General features: G+C 52.6%; 1 protein-coding gene across 2 annotated transcripts in view; it reads right to left on the bottom strand.

The window, feature by feature from the left end:
• Positions 1-327: 327 nt before the first annotated feature.
• Positions 328-26,343, bottom strand: part of ST14 (ST14 transmembrane serine protease matriptase) — a 47,930-nt gene continuing 21,914 nt past the window's right edge. For both annotated transcript variants that reach the window (XM_078339827.1, XM_035265093.2), the window contains exons 2-19: positions 21,224-21,383; positions 20,848-20,975; positions 20,588-20,658; positions 19,619-19,776; positions 19,367-19,402; positions 18,835-19,075; positions 15,772-15,911; positions 15,343-15,440; positions 14,272-14,381; positions 14,017-14,147; positions 12,784-12,888; positions 12,315-12,425; positions 12,129-12,242; positions 11,688-11,810; positions 10,648-10,834; positions 1,941-2,215; positions 1,072-1,208; positions 328-988 (exon numbers count right to left, since the gene is read on the bottom strand). In XM_078339827.1, coding sequence (XP_078195953.1) covers positions 827-988; positions 1,072-1,208; positions 1,941-2,215; positions 10,648-10,834; positions 11,688-11,810; positions 12,129-12,242; positions 12,315-12,425; positions 12,784-12,888; positions 14,017-14,147; positions 14,272-14,381; positions 15,343-15,440; positions 15,772-15,911; positions 18,835-19,075; positions 19,367-19,402; positions 19,619-19,776; positions 20,588-20,658; positions 20,848-20,975; positions 21,224-21,383 — 2,487 coding nt within the window. In that variant the 3' untranslated portion in view covers positions 328-826. The remainder of the gene's footprint in view (positions 989-1,071; positions 1,209-1,940; positions 2,216-10,647; positions 10,835-11,687; positions 11,811-12,128; positions 12,243-12,314; positions 12,426-12,783; positions 12,889-14,016; positions 14,148-14,271; positions 14,382-15,342; positions 15,441-15,771; positions 15,912-18,834; positions 19,076-19,366; positions 19,403-19,618; positions 19,777-20,587; positions 20,659-20,847; positions 20,976-21,223; positions 21,384-26,343) is intronic.

The raw sequence follows: 26,343 nt of genomic DNA, 5'->3' as shown, positions 1-26,343 counted from the left end.
TTCCTCTGACAAAGCTCTTCACCCTTCTAGATTGGACCTAGGCCTGGGCAGCCAGTGTGCACCTCTCCACTGTCCCCACACTTTCCTCTCCCTGTATCACCAACTCACATATCCCTCCTACCAAGGGCACCAGGCCCCTAGTCTTGGAAGCTACAGGTCAGAGCAAAATCCGCCTGTTGCTGGCCTGGAGAAGGCAATGGCACTGCAGCCCCCGCTTAGCCTGACTCCAGGGTCTGTGCTAAGGGGAATTTAAGACCAATTTTTTGTAAATTGAGGGAGGAAGAAGGAGGAAGGAGGGTGCAACTCCATGAAGAAAAGAAGCTTACCTAAAAAGAAATAAAATGTTTTACTCATATACACAAATACACACACTGAAGCCCACCCTCGGAGCCAGTGAAACAATTCCAATCTCAGATCCGTTTGTTTTCCAGGTTCCTCCAAGCCTGGGCTTCCTGAGGAGCGTGGTCCAACTGCTGAGAGCCCCACAGCCCAGAGCCCGCAGCCCCACCACCTTCACCACGAGTCCCGAAGCTCCATTCCCGCTGCTCCTTAGAGATAGAGGAGGTAGACGTGCAAAAACCAGCCTCGGCTCAGCTTGGGGCTTGCGGGGGAGGCTGTGTCTTCAAACCTTTGCCCCCAGTGGGGTCAGTAGAAGCGCCAGTGTCCTCCCCTTCCACCTCCCAGCTCCACTTTGGAGGCTGAGGAAGCGGAGAGGTGTTCTAGGCAGATCTGGAGTCCCGGGGATGCAATTCACAGTCTCTGTTCTGGGGTCGCTGGTGCAGTCAGCCGTCCAGTCCCCAGGTACACATTTGGGTGGCCCCTGCCCCTACACCCCAGTTTCCTCTTTGATCCAGTCTCGAAACAGAGGGAGCCTTGTGTACACGCCTGGCTTGTTCCTCTGAGCGCAGCCATCTCCCCAGCTTACCACGCCGGCCTGGAAGATCCGCCCATCTGCCTCCACGCTGGACAGGGGGCCCCCAGAGTCACCCTGGGCAGAAACAAGCCCTGCCATGAGTCCCCTGCCCCACCTCTCCTGGGGCCCACCTGCCTCCCTCCTGCCCCTGGGCGCACCTGGCAGGAGTCTACGCCGCCGCTGAGGAAGCCCACGCACATCATGCGCGGTGTGATCTGCTGCGGCAGGAGGCTCTCGCAGGTGGTCTGGTTGATGATGCGGATCTCACCCTTCTGCAGGATCAGCGCGCCGGTACCTGGGGAGAGGGCGGGACAGGGCTGGGAGCCGGGCTGCAGCGGGGCAGCGTCATCCAATGCCCCCCACGGGTCATTTTCCTAGCAAAACTCTGGAACAGCCCAGATGCCAGGGGCTGACAAATGGGTAAATGGGTAAATCGCGTCTACCCAATGGGCTCTGGCAATAGCAGCCACCTAGAGAAAGTAGGGGGCACACTGAGATCTGCCAGGTGAGATGAGATGGAACAGATGCCATGTGGTAGGCAGGGGTGAGGAAACAAACAGAGAGGTGGAGGGAAGGCGCGGCAAACGCCGCCGGGGTGCTGGGAGGGCATTAGAGCTGGGCGTCTGGTTCCTTTTCTTTTTCCTCTCCAAAGTCTACAAATGCTATAGAGTGCACTTTTTCAATCCAGCGTTTGTCAGTGAATGGTCTGATTCCCTCCAAATCCACCCCCAACATGCCTTAAGCACCACTGGGTTAAGGCGTGGCCATCTTCGTTTTGCAGATGAAGAAACAGGATCAGAGTTTAAGCAACTCGTTCAAGGTCACTCAGGTAGTTAGGGGCAAAGCCAGCCTGCAAATCCCATGCCTCTTTTACTAAAGGCCTCCATTCCACCCTGGACAGCCTCATCCTGCCAGGCAGAGAGAGACTGGGGCAGCCCCCAGCCCCGAGGCTGGACACGCAGAGGCGACACGGCCTTAGGGGAAGGCCCCAGGCCCCTGCGGAGCCCTGGGCCAGCCTGAAGCTCACCTCCATACTGGGTGTGTCCCCAGCCCGTGACCCAGATGGCCTTGCCAGCAGGGAAGACATGCGAAGCATCCGGCAGGCAGATGGGCCGCACCACCGAACTGTATTCCACCGGCTGCTCCAGCTCCAGAAGCGCGATGTCGTAGTCGAAGGTGAAGTCGTTGAAGGAGGGGTGGGAGATGATGCGCTTGAGCTGGCGCTCCTGCACCTCCGGGGCGCTGCGCTTGCTCTGGTCGTGCAAGCCCAGGAAGGCCGTCCACTGCGTGGGGTCCGAGTACCTAGAGGGAGAGCTACCGTGAGACTGCGCAGTCACTCGGGTCTGTGCACACGGCGCCGCAACCCTGTGCGTTCCCAGAGGACTGCGCATAGATGAGGCACAGCAGTTATGGACAGAAGACCACGGGGCCAGCTCTTACTCGATCTTGACCCTAAGCTAAAAACTACTAAGTGCCTCCCGCTGCAGCATGAAACCCCTCTTGACCTCTTTTCCCCACTTCTCAAATACATTTTTAATAATCTGATGACCAAAAAATAGGTATGTTATTAACCTGACCGTTCACAGGAGGAATAACAGAAAAATCAGTCCAAATAATTTTTAATGCAGCGGCATATATCCTGAGACCAAAATGAATTGAAAACTACGTTGAGTTATATCTACTAGGTTTGTTGTTGGCTATGGAATAGGTTTGGCGATTCTGAAACTGTGCCACGTGCACTGCAGAGCCAGAGCCCACCCCAGTATGGGGAAAGGGAGGCACAGATGTGGAATGGGATCCAAGGTATCAGGAAATGCTCATGATTTTTATTTTATTTATTATTTTTTGAGACGGAGTCTCACTCTGTCACCCAAGCTAGAGTGCAATGGCATGATCTCAGCTCACTGTAACCTGTGCCTCCTGGGTTCAAGCAATTCTCCCACCTCAGCCTTCCGAGTAGCTGGGACCACAGGCATCCGCAGCCACACCTGGCTGATTTTTGTATTTTTAGTAGAGACAGGGTTTTGCCATGTTGGCCAAGCTAGTCTTGAACTCCTGACCTCAAATGATCTGCCTGCCTGGGCTTCTCAAAGTGCTAGGATTATAGGAAAAAGCCACTGTGCCTGGTTGGCTCACAATTTTTAAAAACTGGCCTAAAAGCAGTGCTCTCCCCAGTAGCACCCAGAACTTAGTATCTTAATATCCTTCTCCATTGAAAGGAACCAGGAGTCCTTGGAAAAATGGTTGATTTCAGATCTGGGGTTTAAAGGAAAGGATAAAGAAAACCTGGAACATTGGGCGCAGTGGCTCACGTCTGTAATCCCAGCACTTTGGGGGGCCAAGGTGGGTGAATCACGAGGTCAAGATATCGAGACCATCCTGGTCAACATGGTGAAACCTCGTCTCTACTAAAAATACAAAAAATTAGCTGGGCATGGTGGCGCATGACTGTAATCCCAGCTACTCAGGAGTCTGAGGCAGGAGAATTGCTTGAACCCAGGAGGCGGAGGTTGCGGTGAGCCGAGATCGCGCCATTGCACTCCAGCCTGGGTAACAAGAGCGAAACTCTGTCTCAAAAAAAAGAAAACCTGGAACACTGTTTCTGCAGGAAGCAAACGAGCACTCAATCACCAACGCAGCCCGTCTGACAGAGCTAGCTACAGTGAGGACGATAAGATCCCCAAAATAAATAGTGACAGAATGACACTACTACTACACAGCTGGAATAATAAAAAAAGGGCAGCGAGAATCCATTGGTCCACCCTGAATCTAAAGAGTAATTTCAACAGAATTTATAAGGGGAGCAGGAAAGCTATTTTTTACAGAGAAAAAGCAACCCCTGGCCAGGTGTGGTGACTCACACCTGTGATCCCAGCACTTTGGGAGGCTAAGGTGGATCACCTGAGGTCAGGAGTTCAAGACCAGCCTGGCCAACATGGTGAAACCCCATCTCTATTAAAAATACAAAATTAGCCAAGTGGTAGTGGTGCATGCCTGTGATCCTAGCTACTCGTGAGGCTGAAGCAGGAGAATAGCTTGAACCCAGGAGGCAGAGGTTGCAATGAGCCAAGATCACACCACTGAACTCCAGCCTGGGCAACAGAGTGAGACTCTGTCTCAAAAAAATGAAATGAAATGAAAGAAAGAGAAAGAGAAAAAAAGAAAAAGCAGCCCCTAAATGCTGAAAAAATGGTACAATAAGTAACCACATTCGTACCTGCCACAGTAATAATCAGCACGTGTGAGAATCACCAACAGACACTGAGACACCAGGTAAAATATGGCTGGGGAATGAGACACTCACACTGATTGAAAGAATCACCTGCGATGATGTATTCACAACCAAGGGGAAGCCCCTTTATGGTGGCGAAAGCTGCTGGGCGCCCCCAGCCAGGTACTCAGGCTCCAACCAAGGATCATGCACTCCCTGAAAAGGGTATAGCACCACCCAGGTGCTGCTTGCTAACTCAACCATGAAAACACAGTCAGAAAAACCCAAATTGAGAGGCATCCCGTAAGATAACTGGTATGGACTTTTCAAAAAAGTCATGCCATAAAAGACCACAAATAAAAAGCTTAGAGAACCTGTTCTTGATTAAAAAGAGATTAAAGAAACCTAATGACCAAATACAAGGCATGAACTTCCACTGCATCCTAGAAGTTTTTTTTTTTTGAGACGGAGTTTCGCTGTTTTTACCCAGACTGGAGTGCAATGGTATGATCTCGGCTCACCGCAACCTCCACCTCCTGGGTTCAAGCAATTCTTCTGCCTCAGCCTCCCAAGTAGCTGGGACTACAGGCATGCACCACCATGCCCAGCTAATTTTTGTATTTTTAGTAGAGACGGGGTTTTACCTTGTTGACCAGGATGGTCTCGATCTGTTGACCTCGTGATCCACCCGCCTCAGCCTCCCAAAGTGTTGGGATTTTAGGCATGAGCCACTGGGACCAGCTGGAAGTTTTTAAAAAGCTCTGAAGAAGACGGGGTGTGGTGGCTCACGCCTGTAATCCCAGCACTTTGGGAGGCCGAGGTGGGTGAATCACCTGAGGTCAGGAGTTGCAGAACAGCCTGGCCAACATATAGTGAAACCCAGTCTCTACTAAAAATACAAAAATTAGCCAGGTGTGGTAGCACGTACCTGTAATCCCAGCTACTCCAGAGGCTGAGACAGGAGAATCACCTGAATCTGGGAGGCAAAAGTTGCAGTGAGCTGAGATCACGCTGCTGCACTCCAGACTGGGAAATAGAGTGCATCTCAAAAAAAAAAAAGCTCTAAAGAACATGCTGGGCATGATTGGAGGACATTTATTACGAGCACGCCAGCTCACAGCACAAAGCAATGCTGCCATTTCTCAGTGTGCGAGAACGTCCTTGTTCTTGGCCTTGTACCAACCAGGCCGAGGCACCTGGTGGGAAGCCTCACAGTGGCTCCACCTTACTAGGAAACAGTTCTGAAAAATATGCGCTCTGCAAACAGAGAGAAAGCAAACGTGATTAACTCAATTACTGAATGCAGATCAAAGGTATAAGAGTGTTCACTGTCCTAGTCCTTTTCTTCTTTCATTGTATTTACGTTTTTCTCGGTCTGAAAATTTTCAAAATAAAACATTGGAAAAATACATATTTAACATAGAAAATGTATGTGGCAAGAGAAAGGCATGAAGACCCGCTTGATTTTCCCGACCTCTCAGGAAAGTCAAGAGGCTACTGAGCGGCTCAGCCGAGGCACCTCCCTCACCGCGGAGCGTCAAACCAAGCCTCTGCCTCCACGTCTCTCCCCGTGCCTGCCTGAGCCCTGGTCCACTCTCACTACCTCTGTGTCCATCCCCTTCTGGCCTTTCTTTTTTCTGAGATGGAGTCTTGCTGTGTTGCCTAGGCTGGAATGCAGTGGCATGATCTCGGCTCACGGAAACCTCAGCCTCCCGGGCTCAACCAATCCTCTCACCATAGCCTCCTGAGTAGATGGAATTACGGGTGCGCACCACCATGCTCAGCTAATTTTTGTAGAGACGAGGTTTCACTATGTTGTCCAGGCTGGTCTCGAACTCCTGATTTCAGGTGATCCGCCTGCCTCAGTCTCCCAAAATGCTGTGATTACAGGTATGAGCCACCATGCCCGGTTCCCTTCTGGCCTTTCTTACAGCCATCTCCCCACCGAATCGCACGCGCAGGCCAAAGCATAGCTCTCCAACCTGGCCTATGTCCGATCTCACTTCACTGTATGTAATCTGTTGTCACCAGAAAATGACTTCCCAAAAGCTGCTTTTGTGAGATCCTTTTCATCTAATTCCACACCCTGAAAGGATTCCTAAGAGCTGCCAGGCAAGGCCTTGTGACCCACGCAAGCCTGCGTTCACCATGAGTCGGCCTGACCTTTCTGTGCCCCAGCCTTGCTCACGTCCAGCCACGTACTCACCCCCTGACTCCCGTCAGCTCATTCACTCAACAATCCCTGGGCATCTGTGATGCAATCTATGACCCAGTCTTCAGGTTCACAGTGTACATGGGGAGAGACAGGAAAACCACCAATTACAGTGTGACGTGAAGGGTTCCACAGAGGACTGGGTGAAAGCTATGGAAGAAGACAGGCTGGCAGCTGGGAAACAAAGCAAGTTATAAACCAAGCCTCGACATCACATAGGCCTGGCCAGCCCCAGCCTGCAGGGTGAAGAATGCTGCAAATTGAAAGACAGCAAAGGCAGCCAGGTGTGGTGGCTCGTGCCTGTAATCCCAGCACTTTGAGAGGCTGAGGCGCAGGTGGATCATCTGAGGTCAGGAGTTTGAGACCAGCCTGGCTAACATGATGAAACCCCGTTTCTACTAAAAATACAAAAAGTTAGCTGGGTGTGGTGGCGTGCACCTGTAATCCCAGCTACTCAGGAGGCTGAGGCAGGAAAATTCCTGGAACCCAGGAGGAGGAAGGTACAGTGAGCTGAGATGGTGCCATTGCACTCCAACATGGGCAACAAGAGTGAAACTCCATCTCAAAAAAAAGAGAGAGCAGGAGCAAATGCATGTTTAGGAAGCCCCCACATTGAACATGGGGAAGGTGAGAACTGCACTGGAGACTGAGGCCGGAGGACTCAGTATAAAGGAGGAGTTGTTGGGAGGCTGAGGTGGGCAGATCACGAGGTCAAGAGATGGAGACCATCCTGGCCAACATGGCAAAACCCCGTCTCTACTAAAAATACAAAATTTAGCCGGGTGTTTGGCATGCACCTGTAGTTCCAGTTACTTGGGAGGCTGAGGCAGAAGAATCGCTTGAACCCGGGAGGTGGAGGTTGCAGTGAGCTGAGACTGCGCCACTGTGCTCCAGCCTGGCGACAGAGCAAGACTCCATCTCAAAAATAAAAAATGAAAAAAAGAAGGAGATCCTGTTTTATACTGCAAGCCGTGGCAGGCACTGAAGCAAGAGATTGGCGTGACCAGATTTTGGGAAGACAACACTGGGTTTCAGTGGTGCAGACCAGAGTGCTGAGAGGGGAGGAAGCAGATGGAGAGAGGCTGCAGTTGCCTTGGCTACAGTGAGCTAGGACAGGCAAGGTGGTGGCAGTGCAAATGAAAGACAGTAGAGATGCTTCAGGAACTCAGGAGGCGAGGATGTGGCTGAAAGGGTGTCATGGGATGGGGCAGAGAGGAGAGCCATCCTCGTCCCTCTGGCTCCATTCCCCATGACCCCAACACCCAGCACGGATGCCCCCATCCAGCTCTTTGTCCTGTGCCTGCAGGTTTCTGCCTCGTTCCTCCAAGCCCATGCCATTCACTGGGCGACCTCAGCTCAAGACCCCGCTTTCCCGAAGCCCTCTTTGCAAACCCAGCCAACATCAGTCAGTCGAACAATATTTGATTACATCAGCAGACTCTGCTTCTAATTGTTTAAGGCAGGCACGTGTATCAGCAGCTGAGAGACCGGCTGTGAAAACGCAGCCACCGGTATCCCCCATGGTGACCACCAGGGGCTGGAGTGCAGTTGGGAATCGCTAGTGCTCAGGTAGAACTTCCAATGTCCCATGCACTCTTCTCAATGCTGACACAGTAAACTGTTTTATCCCCAAAACAGCCCCGCGAGGTAGGGTCACCCTTTTTAAGATGAGGACCCAGGCACGGAGAAGGTAACTTGCCCAGGATCATATAGTTAACACGTCATAGGCCATGATTTGAACCTAGGCAGCCTGTGCATTTAACCACAACGTGATGCTGCCTCCCGGCAATGCCCAATGAGTGCATGATGACTTAGCCACGTGCTCAGGGTCCCTTGACGCCAGACCCCTTGACCTCACATCTCCCTGCCTCTGCACATGGCAGTCCCTTTGTGTGGAAGGTCTGAGCCACCTGGTCAAGCTGACAAACACCCTCACCTTCCACCCTCAGTTCAGACACCCCTGTTGGGTGTCACTAACAGTCACCCTCCCCAGCCCCTCAGGCATGTGGGTTTAGAATTCTAAACTCCACATCCTGGGTCCGAGGGAGCCTGGACACAGCCCTGGCACAGCACTTACTGTGCGTGGGTGTCATGTCTTGTTCCTACCCTCACAAGTCTGTGACGCATAATCTGCAGGGACCAAGCGTTGGTCTCTCTAGTGCTAACAGTAACCATGGGTGTTGAATATTAATTGCACTATTCATTGGCAGAAGTATGACTAATGACCAACAGAGGATAAAGAAGAAGGAAATGAAAAAGGAAACAATGGAGTGAAGGAAAAGAGGAAGCAGTGCAGGATGGCAGGGAAGTTCTTAGTATATACACAGCCGTTTCCTAGCTCCACCTGCTGACGGGGTCTAGACATGACACCGTGGTGACAATGAGTACATTGAGCACAATACCATCCCCAGTAAAGGACTCCTTGGAGAAATGGCTGATCCTAGGACTGGGCTGGGGAAGCACAAGATGAGCCTAGAGTACCTGGTAGTGCCATAAAGCAAGGACGTGGCTCAAAAAAGGAAAGAATGGGGCATGTGAAAGAGGCACTGAAGCCAACCTCAAGAGCTGCGGTCAGGCCAGGCATGGTGGCTCATGTCCGTAATGCAGCACTTTGGGAGGCCAAGATGGGAGCATCACTTCGGCCCAAGAGTTGGAGGCCAGGCTTAGCAAGACTGTCTGTACAAAAATGTTAAGCTAGCTGGGTATGGTGGCATGTGCCTGTAGTTCCAGGTACTTAGGAGGCTGAGGCAGGAGGATCGCTCAAGCCCAGGAGTTCAAGGCTACAGTGAGCTATGATTTGCACCACTGCACATAAGCTCCCAATCCTCCAAAAAGAAAATCATTCCTGCTCTGGGTGGAGTTGAGTGTGACAAAATGAGACAAGGAACAGTCTCAGGCTAGACAAAACCGTAAGTCAAGCATCCAGTGAGGCCAGGGACCATGGAGCCGGCTCCACTCCCCTCAGGCTCTTGTCTATCTTCATTACCTGAGCCCTATGCATGTGTCTGAGCGCACTCCACCTGTGCCACCTGTGCCTTCTGCTGTGGGCCCATCTCTCCTCCCTGCTAAGGGCAGCTGAAGGCCTAGGTCACCTGCTCCTGGAGCTGTCAGCAGGAAGCCCATCCCCTCCTCCCCAGGGTGGACTCTCCTGGAAGGGCCATGCCCCTGTACTTGCCTCTTCAGAGCAAGCCAGGCCCTAATACTCCTTCCTGCAACCAAATGGCCAGACACACAGACAGGCTGGGAGCTAAGACACAAGTAGCTCAGCCCCACATTGTGCCCCCATTCCTGTGACACCCACGTGACCCTTCCAGGCCTCTCATCTGCCTATGTATCTGAGGCCATGACAGGATAAGCACCTTCTGTGCTCCAGGCACAGCACTGTGTCTCAAGTACAGCATCGTATTTAATTCTCACAACTCTTAGGGTAGGGACTGATACTATCACCATCATCAGTGAAGAACCCAAGGCCTAGGAAGTTTGAATAACCTGCCCAAGTCATCGGCAAGCCAGAGCTGGAGCATGACTCCAAAGCTCATGTTGGCCAATCCCGAGGAGTCACGTGGTGCAGACTCACCACAACTTGGAGACCACACCAGTGCTCAAGTCTGGCTCTGACCCTTCAGAGCTGTGCCACCCTCAGCAAACGTCCCTACTTCCCTGAACCTTACTTTCTGTAAAATGAGGATACAGTCAACCTGTCTAACTTGCTAGGGGGTCTTAGGAGAGGTTCAGAGACAGCATTTGGCTGCGAATGGGCACCAGATACAGTGAGTTGTTATCATTACTGTTATGAAGCCCCGTCCTGGGATATTTGCTCATTTGGTTTGAATGTTTGTCACCTCCAAATCTCATGCAGAGATGGGGTCCCCAGTGCTGAAGGTGGGGCGTGGTGGGAGGTGTTTTGGTCACCGATCCCTCCTGAATGGCTTGGTGCCCTCCCCATGGTGAAGAGTGAGCTCTGAATTCACAGGAGGCTGGGGTCTCCCCCTGCTCTCTCTTGCTCCCGCTCTCACCGTGTGATGTGCCTACTCCCCCTTCACTTCTGCCATGGTTGGAAGCTCCGAGGGCATCACCAGAAGCAGAGGCTGGCACCACGCTTCCTCTGCAGCCTGCAGAACCATGAGCCACATATACCTCTTTTCTTTATCAATGACCCAGGCTCAGGTATTTCTTTAGAGCAACTCAAGAATGGACTAACACATGTGCCTACCCCTCCAATGCCCTGCCCCAGTGCCAACCCACCCTGGCATGACTTTCAGATGCAAGGTGCCAGCAAGGAGATTCCCTGCTACCCACCCAGTGACCCACCTGAATCCCCTGTCGTCGATGTAGCAGTGTGCAGCAGAGACCAGCCAGCTGGGAGAGATGAGGGAAGCACCGCAGATGTGCCCCTGGCCCAGCGCGTGCAGGCTCACCTGCCAGGGCCACTCGCCCTCGTCCGCATCCGTGCCCCCCACAACACGAGCCTGTCTGGTGAATGACCGCAGCCCACAGTCTGCAGAGGGGGCAGAGAACCAGAGAGAACAGCAAGTCAAGGTGAGGACACTGAACCCCGAGGGGACACATGGTGGGTACCAGGAGACCCCATGTGGGAAGCCAGCTTTTGGCGTGCACAGCACTGCTGGAGTGGCCACAGCATGAGGGGCCCCAAAACTATCTTTGAGCTTCACAGACTCCCACCATGCCCCTCCATCTCCTCGCTCCCAAATTCAAACCCTCATCTTCCCACCTCTACCTCCCACACAAATGCAACGAGGGCCTCCAGAGGCCATCTGGTCAGCTTCGCTTTGATTTGGGTGTCATCTGCCTGATTAGACATCTTTTGGGACGTCACAGGGGAGGGTGCGGCAAGAAGAGGCTTGTCTGAAGGCTGAAGGGCACAGCTCTCAGAGGGACGAATGAACCGGTGATGTGATTGACACAATAACTGAAGCTGGGCTCAAATCTAACCTGTGCCAGCCAACGCTTCTGAGACATGAAGACTGCAAATTAAAGTATAGGCAGGCAAGGGGGAGACCCTGCCTTGGACTTGGGTGAGCTGAGCTGCTCTTCCCCAGGTTACTCCCCCACAGCTGTGTCTACAGAGCAGGGGCCAGTCCCACACTGCAGCCACGACCTCGCCATGCCACAGAAGCCCTGAGATGCTGGCTTCCCAGGCCATTCTCTAAGGCCAGAGTCAGCCCGTGGGGTGGTACCTTCATGCCAACTGGCAAGGCTATCCTTTCCTCCAGGAGACGTGCCCTCTCACCTAAGTACAGAGCTGCTAAGTGAGGCTGCTACGTGGGCTGCTCAGTGAGCACTTGACACAGTGAACAACCTGCACCACCATACTCGGATGCCCCGCTCACCGCAGTCCTTCTCATCTGAGCCGTCGCTGCAGTCCTTCATCCCGTCACACTCAGGGTTGCCCTTGCTCAAGCAGAGCCCGTTCTGGCAGCGGTAGGTGTGCTTGGTACAAGTGACGACGTCCACTGTTTAAGGGGGACACGGGTAGGGAATGAATTCCTCCGCAGCATCCGACCTGAAGCCAGAAACCCCCAGTGGCAACTCATGATCCCTGTACCTTACCCCTCACCAGGCTGCCCCACCCATGCCCATTGGTCTCCTCGCCCTGCTACAGGTTCTCCACCTTCCGGAAAATTCTCCCCCAACTGGTGCCCTCTCTCAGCAGTGAACACACAGGTGGTTTGTGTTCATTAAACTTGGGGCACCCTGCACGTGGGTGTGCTCAGGGCAGCCTCTGCCAGGGGCAAAGCCTCCCAGCAAGAAGGTGGATGGGGTGGCCTCACCCCTGGCACAGGAGGCCTCGTCGGACCCATCCCCACAGTCGTCCTTCCCGTTACACTGCTGGCTCTTCGAGAGGCATTTCCCGTTGGAACACTTGAAGGTCTGGGCCGGACAACCTGGAGAGGCATGGGGACTCAGCCACCAGGAGCCACCCGCCTGCCCCGGCAGCACCCTCCTCCAGCACTCACTGCACGCCAGCTCGTCGCTGTTGTCTCCACAGTCATTCACACTGTCGCAGACCCAGAAGAGGGGCTTGCAGAACTTGTTCTGGCACGTGAACTGGTGGGTGGCATTGCAAACTGGAGCGGGGTAATGGGAGGGTCAGCTGCGAGGCCCTCATCACTCACTGCTTCCCCAGGATAGACACTCAGAGCTCCCTGGGGACCACTTTCCCATCTGCAGAGAGACCCAAGTGCCTCTGCCCCACTAGCTACCAAGCTGACCTCAGCACTTCCCAGACACCCACCACCTGCCCCACAGAGGCCAAGATCTCCACACCGCAGGGTGGGGAGGGAAGCCAGAGGTCTCTACACAGGGCCGAGAGCAAACTCCCACCACCTCTGGCCCTTCTGCCTCAGCAGTCAGCCCAGCAGGTCCGTGGGATGCAGGCAGGGCTGGGAAGGAGGGTGGGGGGCTGGGGCTCCCAGCCCAACTCACTGCAGCCGAGCTCATCGCTGTAGTCAGTGCAGTCAGCCCAGCCATCACAGCGCAGCTCCTTCCGGATACACCGCCCTGTGCGGCACGTGAACTGCCCAGGACACGCTGCGGGCACAGGCAGACCTGAGACCCCTGGCACCCACCCGCCTCCCTCCGCTGGCTCCCGGCTCCCCACCTCAGGTCAACCTCCCAGCCATAAACACATAGGAGCAGGGCAGGCACTGTGGCCCAGGGCAGGGGGTGCCCAGGCCCACCAAGCTGTGACAAAGGGGTTCCTGCACCTGCAGCCAGTGTGGTGGAGGGCTGGCCACAGACCCCAACCTGGGCTGGTGGGGTCTCTCCCCACCACTGAGAACTGGGGCCCAGGAAGTCCTGGGCACCCTGCAGAGAGGCCGGCTGGTCGCAGAACCTGCCCTGCCCTGTGTGCTGGGCTGCCTAAGGGCCAGGCCCTGCCTGTGACACTCAGCAGGTCCCCGATGCATTGAACATGTCCTATCCAAATACAGAGTGGCAGAGCGTGCTTCCTTCACTCTAAACATTTTCCACATTTCAACGTTTCTGAAATCAGGAGTCATCTGACCACTTTGCAGATGACAAAGTTGTAAGGAGGCCATTGTCACCACCTTGGCACAGGTGCACTCCAGTCACAGGTAAGTGTTTAGATTAGATCAAAGGTGTTGGTTTGTCTGAGTGCACTTTGGTAGTGAGCCAGGCCCTTGAATTTTACCTTAAGTTTGGATTCCTAAGCGGGGTTACATGTCTTCCCAAAGCTATTCCATGACACAGGGTTGAAATAAAAACACATCGTATACATGAAAGAACCGCTGGTCACACAGCCAACAGTACTTCCTAATGCGTCTCAAAATTACGCCATTAATCCTAACGGTGCTAACAGGCCACAGAGGCAAGCTCAGAAGGTCAAAGTCACGGTGAAGGTGGCCTGAGGGCCAGATGGCCGGGGGAGCTCAGGTGAGGGGCGTCTCCAGCCACAGGTACCTCATGCTGTGACTGCAACCCAGAAGGGCACAGAGTGTACCAGCACTCACAGCCAGCCTGCTTTAATTAACACATCAAAGGTAGCAGGTTTTCCTCCCAAAGCTTCAGGAGGGGTGAGATGCTCTTACATTCTCCAGCATTTTAGAATCAGCAAAGCACGATGCTAACAAGACGCACAGTAGACAGAACATGCAGGCCAGGCCCTCGCCAGCCCTCCTCCCGACGACGTTCACTCACGGTCTCTGGAGTCGAAGGAGACGTATTCAGCTAAGAAGCCGGTATCGGTGTAGGACTGATCCGAGTGGAAGCGAACTGTGATCTTGTTGTTGTTGCTGGTGACAACGAACTTGGACTTCTCTCCACAGTACCTGGAGCAGGTGGTGGGAGCCACAAGGTGAGGAGGGACAGCTCAGAGTCAGAGCGCTGGGGGGCTGGTGGGAGCCGTCCCCCTGCCCCATGGGACCGGCAGCCCCCATGCCCCTGAGGACTCACTTCTCCCCATTGATCTCCACGTAGTCCTTGGGGCAGGTGCCCACGGGCGTGCCGGGCTCCAGCAGGTAGAAGACTTCAAAGCGCACCTTCACGTGCTTGTTGTTGGGCACCTGAGGGAAGAGAGGCTGCTGGGAATCTGCGGCTTCCCTCCCTCCTTCCTGAACCCGAGGACATCACAGGGGAGGGGCAGCATGGAGCAGGGAGAGGCACTATGCCTTCTATCACCAAGGCAGGCTGGAGAGTTCTCCTGGTGTTTGTGACGAAAGGAAAGGAAGGTGGCTCTGGCTGGGACAGCGTGAGGGGCAAGGATGGGTGACTCTCTTGTCTCACACACCTTCTTTGATGTCTTCCTGATGGCACCTCTGAGACCCAGGCGCCATTACCCTGGGTCTACCCTCACTTAATCTAGGGGCAAGCTGAGGCCCAGAGAGCTTCAGCAACTGCCCAGATCCCTCAATCGCCAGACAAGGAGCTAGGATAAGAGTCTGGGTCTGCCTGACACTGCAGGGGAAGACCAGACCCCGCCCTGGGTCCTCAGACACATGGTCTCTTTGGGGTGGGGGTGTGTGTGTGTGTGTGTGTGTGTGTGTGTGTTTGTTGGTTTTTAAGACAGGGTCTCACTGCTGCCCAGGCTGGAGTGCAATGGCGCTGTCATACTTACTGTAGCCTTAAACTCCTGGGTTTAAGTGATCCTCCCACCTTGGCCTCCTGAGTAGCTGAGACTAAAGGCGTGCACCAACCCTGTCTGGCTAATTTTTGTATTTTTTTTTTTGGTAGTGATGAAGTCTCACTATGTTGCCTAGGCTGGTCTTGAATTCTTGGCCTCAAGTGATCCTCCCGCCTTGGCCTACCAAAGTGCTGAGATTACAGGTGTGAGTCATCACACCGGGCTGCCTCTTTGGGGTTGATAAAGAAGCTGTTGCTGTTCTTTCCTTTCTTCTGCCTTCCTCATTTGCCATTCACCTCTCTCTCTCTCTCTCTCTCTCTCTCTCTCTCTCTCTCTCTCTCTCGCACATACACACACACACACACACACACACACACACACACACAAACACCCATAGCTCCTACCTCAATGTTCCATGTGCAGTCCATGTTGGGTGGGTAGTGACCCGGGTAGTAGGGGCTGGTGAATGTCCCGTGGGTTTCACGTAAGTGGCCTCCACAGCCTGAGAGGAAAGGTGGGAGAAAGCATGAGGATCGGGAAACTGCCCAGCCAAGCAGGCAGGTGAGGGCTCTGCCTCCTGGACTACCTGGACACTGCACAGCAAGTGCACAGCCAGGAGGGCCAGGCACTGGGGGCCGAAGCTTCAGGAGGGCTCCTGACCCAGGAGGTCAGCCAGATGCCTCTGGCTTAAGCTTCAGCCTCTGCTGCTGACCTAGGCCAGCTTGCCAGCCACAGGGTCTTGCCTGTGGCCTCCGAAGCTCAGGTGACCCCCCACTAAGGCCTTCCCCTTCTCCACAGGCAGTTCTGCCCTGCCCTGCCCTGCCCTTCCTTACTGCTCATCTTAGGCAGCTGGAAGAAGGTGGCCTCAAAGCCGGGATGCCGCCGCTCAGTGTTGATTATCAGCGTGATGAGCAGGACGTTCTGGGAGGAGAGGAAGGTCAGGTTGTAGGAGGGAGGGTAGGTGCCACACAACCTGTGGGGGTAGAGGGCAAGCATTCAGAAGAGCAGACAGAACCCAAGCTTCTCACACACCTGGACCAGGCTCCCAAAGGGGCCTAAGGACCCCATCCCTAACCCAGGTCCCATCCACAGAGGGCTAAGAATGGAGTCAAAAAGACCTTTATTCAGGTGAGTCCTTCCCCACACAATCACTGATGGAAGGAGTTAGTGATAAACTGTTCACCCTTGTTTAAAAGAGCACCACCTGGCCAGGCGCAGTGGCTCATGCCTGTAATCCCAGCACTTTGGGAGGCCAAAGCAGGAGGATCACCTGAGATCAGGAGTTCGAAACTAGCCTGGCCAACATGGTGAAACCCATCTCTACTAAAAATACAAAAATTAGCTGGGTGTGTTGGTAGACACCTGTAATCCTAGCTACTCAGGAGGCTGAGGCAGGAGAATCGTTGGAACCCAGGAGGTGGAAGTTCCAGTGAGCCAAGATTGTGTCACTGCACTCCAGCCCGGGCGATGGAGCAAGACTCCATCAAAAAAAAAAAAAAAAAAAAAATACCCTAGAAACAATGAATCCCCATGACAGAGGATTTATTAAATAAACTGTGAGCTCAATCAGAACAACAGCAGTAATAACAACCAACATTTGTTAAGAACATGCCAAGGTCAAGCCTATAATCCCAGCATGTTGGGAGGGAGGCAGAAGAATCGCTTGAGGCCAGGAGTTTGAGGCCAGCCTGGGTAACACTGTGAGACCTCATCTCCATAATCAAAAAACTAGCTAGGCATAATGGTACTTACCCATAGCCCTGGCTATTCAGAAGCAAGGTCAGAGGATTGCTTGAGCCCAAGGAGTTCAAGATTACAGTGAGCTATGATTGCACCACTGCATTCCAGCCTGGGTGACCAGGAGACTCAAACAGTAAAAAGAATATGCCTGGCATGATTCTCGGTGCTCTTAAATCTATTAACTCGGCTGGGCACGGCGGCTCACGCCTATAATCCCAGCAGTTTGGGAGGCTGAGGTAGGCAGATCACTTGAGGTCAGGAGTTCAAGACCAGCCTGGCCAATGTGGTGAAACCCCATCTCTACTAAAATAAATAAATAAATAAATAAATACAAAAATTAGCTGGGCATGGTAGCATGCACCTATAATCCCAGCTACTCGGGAGGCTGAGGCAGAAGAATCCCTTGAACCTGGAAGGAGGAGGTTGTAATGAGCTGAGATCACACCACTGCATGCCAGCCTGGGTGACAGAGTGAGACTCTATCTCAAAATAAAATTAAAAAAAATATTAACAGTGGTTATTTCCAGGCAGTAAGAGATGAGTAACTTTAGTCTTCCTTTTGCTTGTTGATTTCTTTTTCCCACTGGGACCATGTACTTCTTTGTTGTACAATTAATAAATTAGAGAGATGGAAAAAAAGTCCTGGTTGCAAAGCTGTGGCAGCAGATGGTTCTAGATTGGTTTTGGCCTGAATTTTAGCCCATTATTAATCATGAAATGTCCGCCCAGCTCATTTCCATAGACAGCCACAGAAGGTTCTGGCCCAGTGAGTGCAGGAGAGGCAGCTCACCCCCGACGCACAGCATCTCTGCATGGATACCCACCCTGACATGGGTATCCCACAGGTGCATTAACTATGCCATTCTGTTTTCTATCATGCAAGTGCTTTGACATCTGGGCCCTGCTGACTGGAGGAACTGCCCTCCGGGGCTGGCCAATGCTTAGAGATAGGAAAAGACTCACCTGCAAGCAAACCTTCCCTATGCAAACCCACCCAGGGAGGGCCCAGCCCCACCTTCTCCGTCAGGATCTCACACTCAGGGCCGCTATTCCTTGCCCTACGCACCCCAGGCCCAAATATCAGAGAACCAGGGACAGCTCCTATGCCTCAGAGCCAGCTGAAATTATTCAAACAAGCCAATTCTAAACCTGTCACCCTGATTTGTCTTGCCTTTTCTGTGTAAACCATAAAAAAGCTTTTTTTTTTTTTTGAGATGGAGTCTCGCTCTGTCACCCAGGCTGGTGTGCAGTGGTGCATTCTCGGCTCACTGCAACTTCTGCCTCCCAGATTCAAGCGATTCTCCTGCCTCAGCCTCCTGAGTAGCTGGGATTACAGGTGCCCATTACCACACCCAGCTGATTTTTCACCAGGTTGGCAAGGCTGGTCTCGAACTCCTGACCTCAAGTGATCCAGCTACCTCGGCCTCTCAAAATGTTGGGCTTACAGGTGTGAGCCACCATGCCCAGCCCATAATAAAAGCTCTTGCTTACATTTTCTCCTTGTTTCTGTTACCCCTTGCCCAACCCTGGTGCTTCCTCATGGCCTGAGATGACAGGGTCTTGTTCTGTTGCCCAGGCTAGAGTGCAGTGGTGCAATCAGCCTCCTGAGTAGGCACGTACCACCACACCCAGCTAAGTTTTTAATTTTTTATAGAGACAGGGTCTTGCTTGCCCAGGCTGTTCTCAAACTCCTGGCCTCAAGGGATCCTCTCGCCTCAACCTCCCCAAAGTGCTGACATTACAGTCATGAGCTATCATGCCCAGCCAACAAAACTGTCTTTTCAAGGACAATCATCTCCTGATGTGTTGGCCTTCACATACCTGCAAAACAAAGCTTACATTTTACAGCTGCAGGCAGTGCCTTCTCTTTGGCAGTTCGGGGATCACACCCTGCACAGGCTAGATTTGGTATCTGAGGACCACTGGGCCTTCCTCCACCCTGCCACGGCTGAGACAGTCACCTCCCAGACTCTGCTGGAGCTCCCACTGAGGATCACACCACACGTGTCTCCTGCTGACTGGATGTCTGGCAGTGGCCTGTGGCCAAGAGTCATAAACCGGATCCTAGGCCTATGCCACAATCCGTTGAAGAGGCTGGCCCCCATTAGGGCAGCCACCAAGCTCCCACAGCCCCACCCATTCCCCGGGATACTCACTGCACCAGGGCGTGGGGCTCCATGGGGCTCAGTGCATTGTACACCATCACCAGGTCACTGCCCCGCTCGTCACAGGATGCAAGGTCAAAGCTGCGGAAGGTGAGGCTCAGCACTGAGTCCGCGTCCCCTCGCAGGGCCCACTGGCAGCGGGCATGAGCAGGGTAGGGGCTGTCGGGGAAGCCGGGTGTGGTGAAGCGCGTCACCTCCATGCCCCGGGCATGCAGGGCAAAGCTGCAGCTGTCTGCACAGGAGACAAGAAGAAGGGCATGTGTTGTGGGGGCAGGGCTGGGCAGAACTGAGGGAAGAACCTGAGACCCCATGGGCGTGCACTTCAGGCCTGGCCCCTTTGAGATGCCTCAGACTGCGCTGGGCCTCGGGAAACAAGGAAGGGGGTTTCTCAGAAGGGCCTGGAAAGACTACCATAATATACTTCATTCAGAGGGATATGCTGCTGGGGAGCCCACTGGCTCAAGGGCTTCTGGCTACACACCCCTCTTCCAAACCCAGAGGAGGAGGTCGACATGATACTTACTGTCCTGGGTCCTCTGTACTGTTCTGGGGTCAGTGGCTGAAGAATAAGAGGGGGAATAAAGTGTTTACTGATACGATCTATTTCCTTATTCCTGCTTCCTTATTATCTAAAGGGAGGTGCCCAACCAGCACATAGTCTTCCCTCTGGGGCACCAGGTCCTGGGAGTGCCAGTTCCCTGCTGTGGTCCAGGGCCCAACCCCACTCCATGGCAGGCTGGCCAGTCCCATGCCCACCCCGGACCCTCAGACTCACGGAAGGCCACCACTGAGGTCACCACAAAGGACTGCAGGGCACGCGCCCGCGGGGGCAGCATGACTACCCTCTCCTCAGCCATGATGCGCTCGGCATCCTCCACCAGGTGCTGCGGGATGCTGAACTCAGACCAGTAGTAGGCAATGACACTGCCCTCGCTGGGGAGAGAACGGGGGCCTGAGGCAGAGCTCTAGGCCCCACTTCCCCCACGCTGGCCCAGAGTGACTGCAGGGCACGTGGGCCACTCGGGCCTCCCGTGGGGGCTGACCTGGGCCCTCCATCTGCAGGGGCCCTGCCCCAGCTCCTCTTTGTGTGCACCCATCTTTCCACCCCAAAGCAAGAGATCTTGCCGCTTTGCCCTCTGCTCTCACAGTCTCATCCCCAACCAGACCGATTCTGTGGCCCACTCGGGGATAGGAGTGAGGGGAGAATCCCATTGGAGTCTGGCCACAAGCAAAGAGACACCAAGTGTCACCTTCCTGAGCCTGTTTTCTGACCTGAGAAAGGAATGGGGAATGCCACCTGCCACACAGCATTCTCCAGTGTTCAAGCGAACAGACAAAATAAAAAGCACTTTGAGAATAAAGTATATTTTTTTAAACAAAAGAATTCATGAAAAACTTCCCAAGCACAGAAAATATGGGACTCATTGAAACCCGCCTGAGCACCCCAACTCCCCGAAACCCAAATTTGAAAAAACAATAAAGACTTGTGGCCATTCTTGGCATCGTGCCAAGTACTTCACAGGCCTTTGGGCAGCTCATCACAGCAATAGCTACAGTCACCTCTGCCACAGGGGCAGAAGAGTCAGGCTGCCATGTAACGCACAGGAGGGCAGAGCAAGGACCCTCCGTGGCTCTCCAGGCCAGGACCTCCAGCACTATCTCCCGCTTTCTGCCTCGCACACTGTAGCCGATCACATTCCTAGCCAGGCTGGATGCATCCACTGAGCCTTCTACACGCACCCACCTGAAGGCTGTCACGGCCGACTCCCTGTGGTAGGGGCCCAGGACCGGGACTCCGCTGTACAGCAGCTTCAGCTGAGGAGGGGCACAGACTCATGACAGGCTCTGTATGGAGCCTGCCCCAAGCCCAGGCCGCTCCCTCCCCTGTGGGACCTGGGCCCCCTTCGAAGGCCACCCCCACCCCAGGTGAGGCATGTCCTCCTATCCGGTGGGTGGGATGCCAGGGCAGACAGCCTGGCAGAGCTCTGGGCAGGCCACACTCACCGCGTCCTTCACCTTGCTGGCCAGGCTTACAAACTCAGTAGAGCTGGAGTTCTCATAGGCATCCACAAACTTCTCATTTGTGATCCTCAGGTAGCCATTGAAGACCTTTTGGACACGCACGTCCCGGTCTGTGCAAGACCAGAAGGTGCTCAGTCAGGGGAGGTGGTACCATGCCCACCTTGCCTCAATGTCCACAATGGGGAATGCCGGGAGGGGGCCATGGGCCATCCCTGACCTTCCCATCACTTCCCATAGGGTTCCAGAGAAGCTGAGAGAGCCTCGTGTCCTCACTAGGTGGCCCTAGGTCTGTCCGCTGAGGGAGGAAGAACAGCCACCACTCGTCACCCTCCCCAGTGCCAGGCCCAGCTTTACTCACACTGGAAATGCCACAGCAGGAAGCCGACTGCCAACGAGACCAATAAGAGGCCTATCAGCACAGCTGTCAGCACCACCCAGCGCCCCGGGCCGTGCTTCTCCACCTTCTTGACATTGTTGGCGGGCAGGAACTCCACGCCTTCCTCCAAGCCATTCACATTCTGCAGAGAGAGGCGCTGCCACTCAGACCCTCTCACCCGCTCTTCCCTCCACCCCCCGCTCCCTGCTGGGGAAAATGTTCACATTTTGTGAGATCCAGCTTGGAGAAGAAAGCAGGGGCTTGGGTGAGAAGAAGGGGCTTCCCCCAGAGGCTTGGGGACCACTGCCCAGAGTGTAGACTCTGGGACGTGAACCCTGGGCATGCTCCAGGAGGAACATGAGGTCAGCCTTCCCAACCACACATCCCAGTGTCTGGACAACACCTGGCAATCACTGCTTAAGAATTGTTTGCTTAAATTAAAACACAATGAAGGGCTGTCTAAACCCATTCGTTGATGTCTCCCCTTCAGTGATGACCTTTGACGCAGAGAGTGGCCCCAGCCCAGGGCTATGACTGACAACTGTGGTGTCCCTGTGCAGACTTCTAAGAGCAGACCATGCTCCCTCCGACGCAGCCCTACCATATTCAGTCCCCCCATCACCTGGCCCAGGAGCCTGTGGCCGGCACTCAACCGTACACCCTACCCAGAGCCTTGCCCTGCCAATGTGGAACCAGCCAAAAGTAAAAAGGCAGTGCCATCATGGAAAAAGCTGCTCTGTCTTTAACCTTGGGCACCCCAGTCCAGGACCTCACGGCACACTGAGAGGGCCAGGTATCTGTGGAATCCACACCCATGCACAGCCCCAAGAGAAGGAAAGCAAGCAAACAGAATGCCCAACAAACAGGCTGGCAAATTCCCCGGGTTCCTCTCTGCCAAGGGTACCCAGGATGAGGACCCAGAATAGGGAGAGGGGAGGCAGGTGTCTGCTGCACCCAGCGACAGACCAGCAAGGTTTCTGCCCATAGTGCACGCCATCTGCCTGCCCTGAATCCTGGGGACGCACCATGGCCTGGTGCAGTGGCACTTAGGCTTAACTCCCTCACACCCACTCAATACAGCTCACAACAAAAGCAACGGCCCATCCCAAGCTCACAGGTGTTGGCCCTTCTAACAGTTTCCTGATATCGTTCTTCTGGTGGTGCTCTCATAATTCAACAGTAAGTTTAAGCTGACATGTCTTGGTGTGTCACCCCACCTCAGCCTCCCGAGTCTCTAGGACTATAGCTGTACACAATCAGGTCCGGTTAATTTTTTTAAAAATTTTTGTAGAGGCAAAGTCTGGCTATGTTGCCCAGGCTGGTCTCAAACTCCTGGCCTGAAGCTATCCTTTCACCTCAGCCTCCCAAAGTGATTTTCCTGTCATAGTTTTTAGATTATGTCTCCCTTTTATTTTCTCTGGGCCACCACTCTTCAATCCTTCCTATATTTATCCTCTACGTATTCTTTCTCTGTATTATCCATGTCATTACTTTTAACCTTTCAAATGAGTTTTTCATTTTTAGTATCAAAATTTTAATTTCTAACATCTTGTTTCATGAATGCAAACCCTTCTCATCTTTATATTTCCAGTGAGTACCTTTTCTCTTTTTGATTTTCTCTTCCATAGTGAAGACTTTCCTCAAATGCTGAGGGATCCTTGGTGGTTATTTTTATTTAGAAGCAAGCTCCTGGAGGCCCTTTGGAAGCTCTGTGTGTATGGCTTGCCATAACTGGTTTCACCGCGGAGTTGGGGGGGACACAAGTAAGTGGCTAAACAGATTTGTTTTCTGGGCACTCCCAACTGTTAGGCTACATACATCCTTCTGTGGATGGTTTCATTGCTCCAGAGAATAATTTTCTAACCTCCTGGCTAGAGTGATTTAAACCCAGCCACTAGCTTTCAAGAACAGGTAGACGAGATTCATTCCCCTTCTTGTTCTTTTTTTTTTTTTTGAGACAGAGTTTTGCTCTTGTTACCCAGGCTGGAGTGCAATGGTGCGATCTCAGCCCACCGCAACCTCCACCTCCTGGGTTCAGGCAATTCTCCTGCCTCAGCCTCCTGAGTAGCTGGAATTACAGGCACGCGCCACCATGCCCAGCTAATTTTTTTTGTATTTTTAGTAGAGACGGGGTTTCACCATGTTGACCAGGATGGTCTCGATCTCTTGACCTCGTGATCCACCCACCTTGGCCTCCCAAAGTGCTGGGATTACAGGCGTGAGCCACCGCGCCCGGCCCTTCATTCCCCTTCTTTTCACCTCTCACCACAGCTTTTTCTCTGTACCTGGAGTCCTCAAGTCCAGACAGTCTTTGATTCGATCTCTCCAGATTGTTTCACCTATCTGCTCTGGGAATCTATTGGGGTATCTGTGTTTTTGCTTGGGGCCGAGGTGGAGATTTGGGGATTTCTAACAGTGCCCTTTCTTATCTCACCTCTGTCTCCTAGAACACTTGAGCCCAGTCTTTTCTGAGCCTGGCAGAGAAGAGAACATTACCAAAGAAATACCGAAAGGATATTTCCAAGAGCTGAAGAGAGGCATAAATCTTTCAGCGCAAAGGCTCAGTGATGGTGAGAAAGACAAAGGAAACCGCACACGTGGCCAAACATACCGCTTCGTGACAACATTTCAGAACAGCACGGATAAAGAATGGGTCCTCTATGCCTCTAGCTGTCATCTTTTCTCTCCTGTATTTTGCGTTTCTTCGCCTGGTTCTATTTTGGGAATATTTTTGACTTGCTTTTGCAAACCTTCCATTGACTTTAAAAAATAACTTCACTGAGGTATTATTGACATAAAATAAAGTGTGTGTGTTTAAGTGTACAATTTGGGGCATCCATACGCACCCATGAAACCATCCACAATTAAGATGATGCATGTGTCCATAGCCTTCAAAGTCTCCTCCTGGCCCTTCCCACATGTTCCTCTCTGAATCCATTTCTCCTCCCCAAGAAACCACTATCTGCTTCAGGCTGCTTTTCCCAGAGCTTTATGTAAATGGAATTCTGCAGTATACACTCTCTTCCATCTGGCTTCTTTCACTCTGCACAATCCCTGAGACTCACCCTGGTTCATGTGCACAGCAGTGCATTCCTTTCGATCGCTGCCTTTATCCCATCGTTCGGATGCACAAGCATGTGTTTACCTGTTCACCTGCTGATGAACATTCGGGGTGTCTCCAATTTGAGGCCATTACAAAGAAAGCTGCTAGAAACACTCCCGTAGCTGTCTTTGTACTGGCACATCAGCAAGGAACAACTGGGAACTAAAACTAAAAGATACCATTTACAATAGTTTCAAAATATGAAATGCTTAGAGGTAAATCTGACCAAAAACAATACACAAAACCTGTACACTGAAAGACGCAAAACACTGCTGGGAGAACTTCTGAAAGACCTAAATTAACTGAGCAATATATGCTGTTCATGGATTAGAAGACTCAATATTAAGATATCTATTCTCAAATTTAGCTACATATTCAATGCAATCTTTTTTTTTTTTTTTTTTTTTAAAGATACAGAGTCAGCTGGGCCCGGTGGCTCATGCTTGTAATCCCAGCACTTTGGGAGGCCAAGGCGGGCGGATCACCTGAGATCAGGAGTTCGAGACCAGCCTGACCAACATGGAGAAACCCGTCTCTACTGAAAATACAAAATTAGCTGGGTGTGTGGTGCATGCCTGCAATCCCAGCTAGTTCGAAGACTGAGGCAGGAGAATTGCTTGAACCCAGAGGTGGAGGTTGCAGTAAGTTGAGATCAAGCCATTGCACTCCAGCCTGGGCAACAACAGTGAAACTCTGTCTCAGAAAAAAAAAAGATACAGGGTCTTGCTATGTTGCTCAGGCTGATCTTGAACTCCTGGGCTCAAGGAATCCTCTTGCCTCAGCCTCCTGAGTGGCTGGGACTATAGGGTGCACCGCTGCACCCAGCTGCAACTAGATATTTTTATGTTATCTTTGGAACTTTGTTATCTTTGGAACTTCGCCTTTGATTGACTTTCTTTCTTTCAGGCTAGTTTTTCTTTAGACATGTGGTGGCCTCTGGTAGTCTAATTATATTTAAGAATGAGAAAACAGAGACTTCAGCTAGACTCTGAACAAACCATGCATGTGTAAATGTACAAGAAATGTAACAAAAGGGGCCAGGCGTGGTGGCTCATGCCTGTAATCCCAGCATTTTGGGAGACCGAGGCAGGCAGATCACCTGAGGTCAGGAGTTCGGGACCAGCCTGGCCAACATGGTGAAACCCCATCTCTACTGAAAATACACAAATTAGCCAGGCATGGTGGTGCACACCTGTAGTCCCAGCTACTCAGGAGGCTGAAATATAAGAGTTGCTTGAGGCCAAGTGTGGTGGCTCACCCCTATAATCTCAGCACTTTGGGAGGCCAAGGCGGGCAGATCACCTGAGGTCAGGAGTTCAAGACCAGCCTGGCCAACATGGTGAAACCCTGTCTTTAATTTAAATTAAAAAAAAAAAAAAGAATCAATTGAACTCGGGAGTCAGACGTTGCAGTGAGCCGAGATCATACCACTGCACTCCAGCCTGGACAACAGAGCAAGACTTGGTCTCAAAAAAAAAAAAAATTAACAAAAGAACCAGGCATGGTGGCTCATGCCTGCACGGTGCAAGGCCAAGTTGGGTGGATCACTTGAGCCCACGAGTTCAAGACCAGTCTGGCAACATGGCTAAACCCCATCTCCTCAAAAATATAAAAAACTAGCCAGGCGTGGCAGCATGAGCCTCTAGTCCTGGCTACTTGGAAGGCTGAGGTAAGAGGATCATCTGAGCCCAGGAAGGTTGAGGCTGCAGTTAGCCACGATCATACCACTGCCTTCCAGCCTGGGCAAGCCTTCCAACCGCATCTAAAAAAAAAAAAGAAGAAAGAAATGTAACAAAATAATAATTTATTATATTTAGATGTATATCCAATTCACAAAGTAATTTCACAACTATTTTCTTCCTGGATCCTCACGACGATCCTGTGAATCATTCAAGACTCACTAGCTCATCTGGGCACGGTGGCTCACACCTGTAATCCCAGCACTTTTGAGAGGCCGAGATGGGTGGATCACGAACTCAAGAGATTGAGACCTTCCTGG

Source organism: Callithrix jacchus, chromosome 10 (assembly GCF_049354715.1).
Source record: "Callithrix jacchus isolate 240 chromosome 10, calJac240_pri, whole genome shotgun sequence".
NCBI lineage: Eukaryota > Metazoa > Chordata > Mammalia > Primates > Cebidae > Callithrix > Callithrix jacchus.
This window is presented reverse-complemented; position numbering and strand designations above follow the sequence as displayed.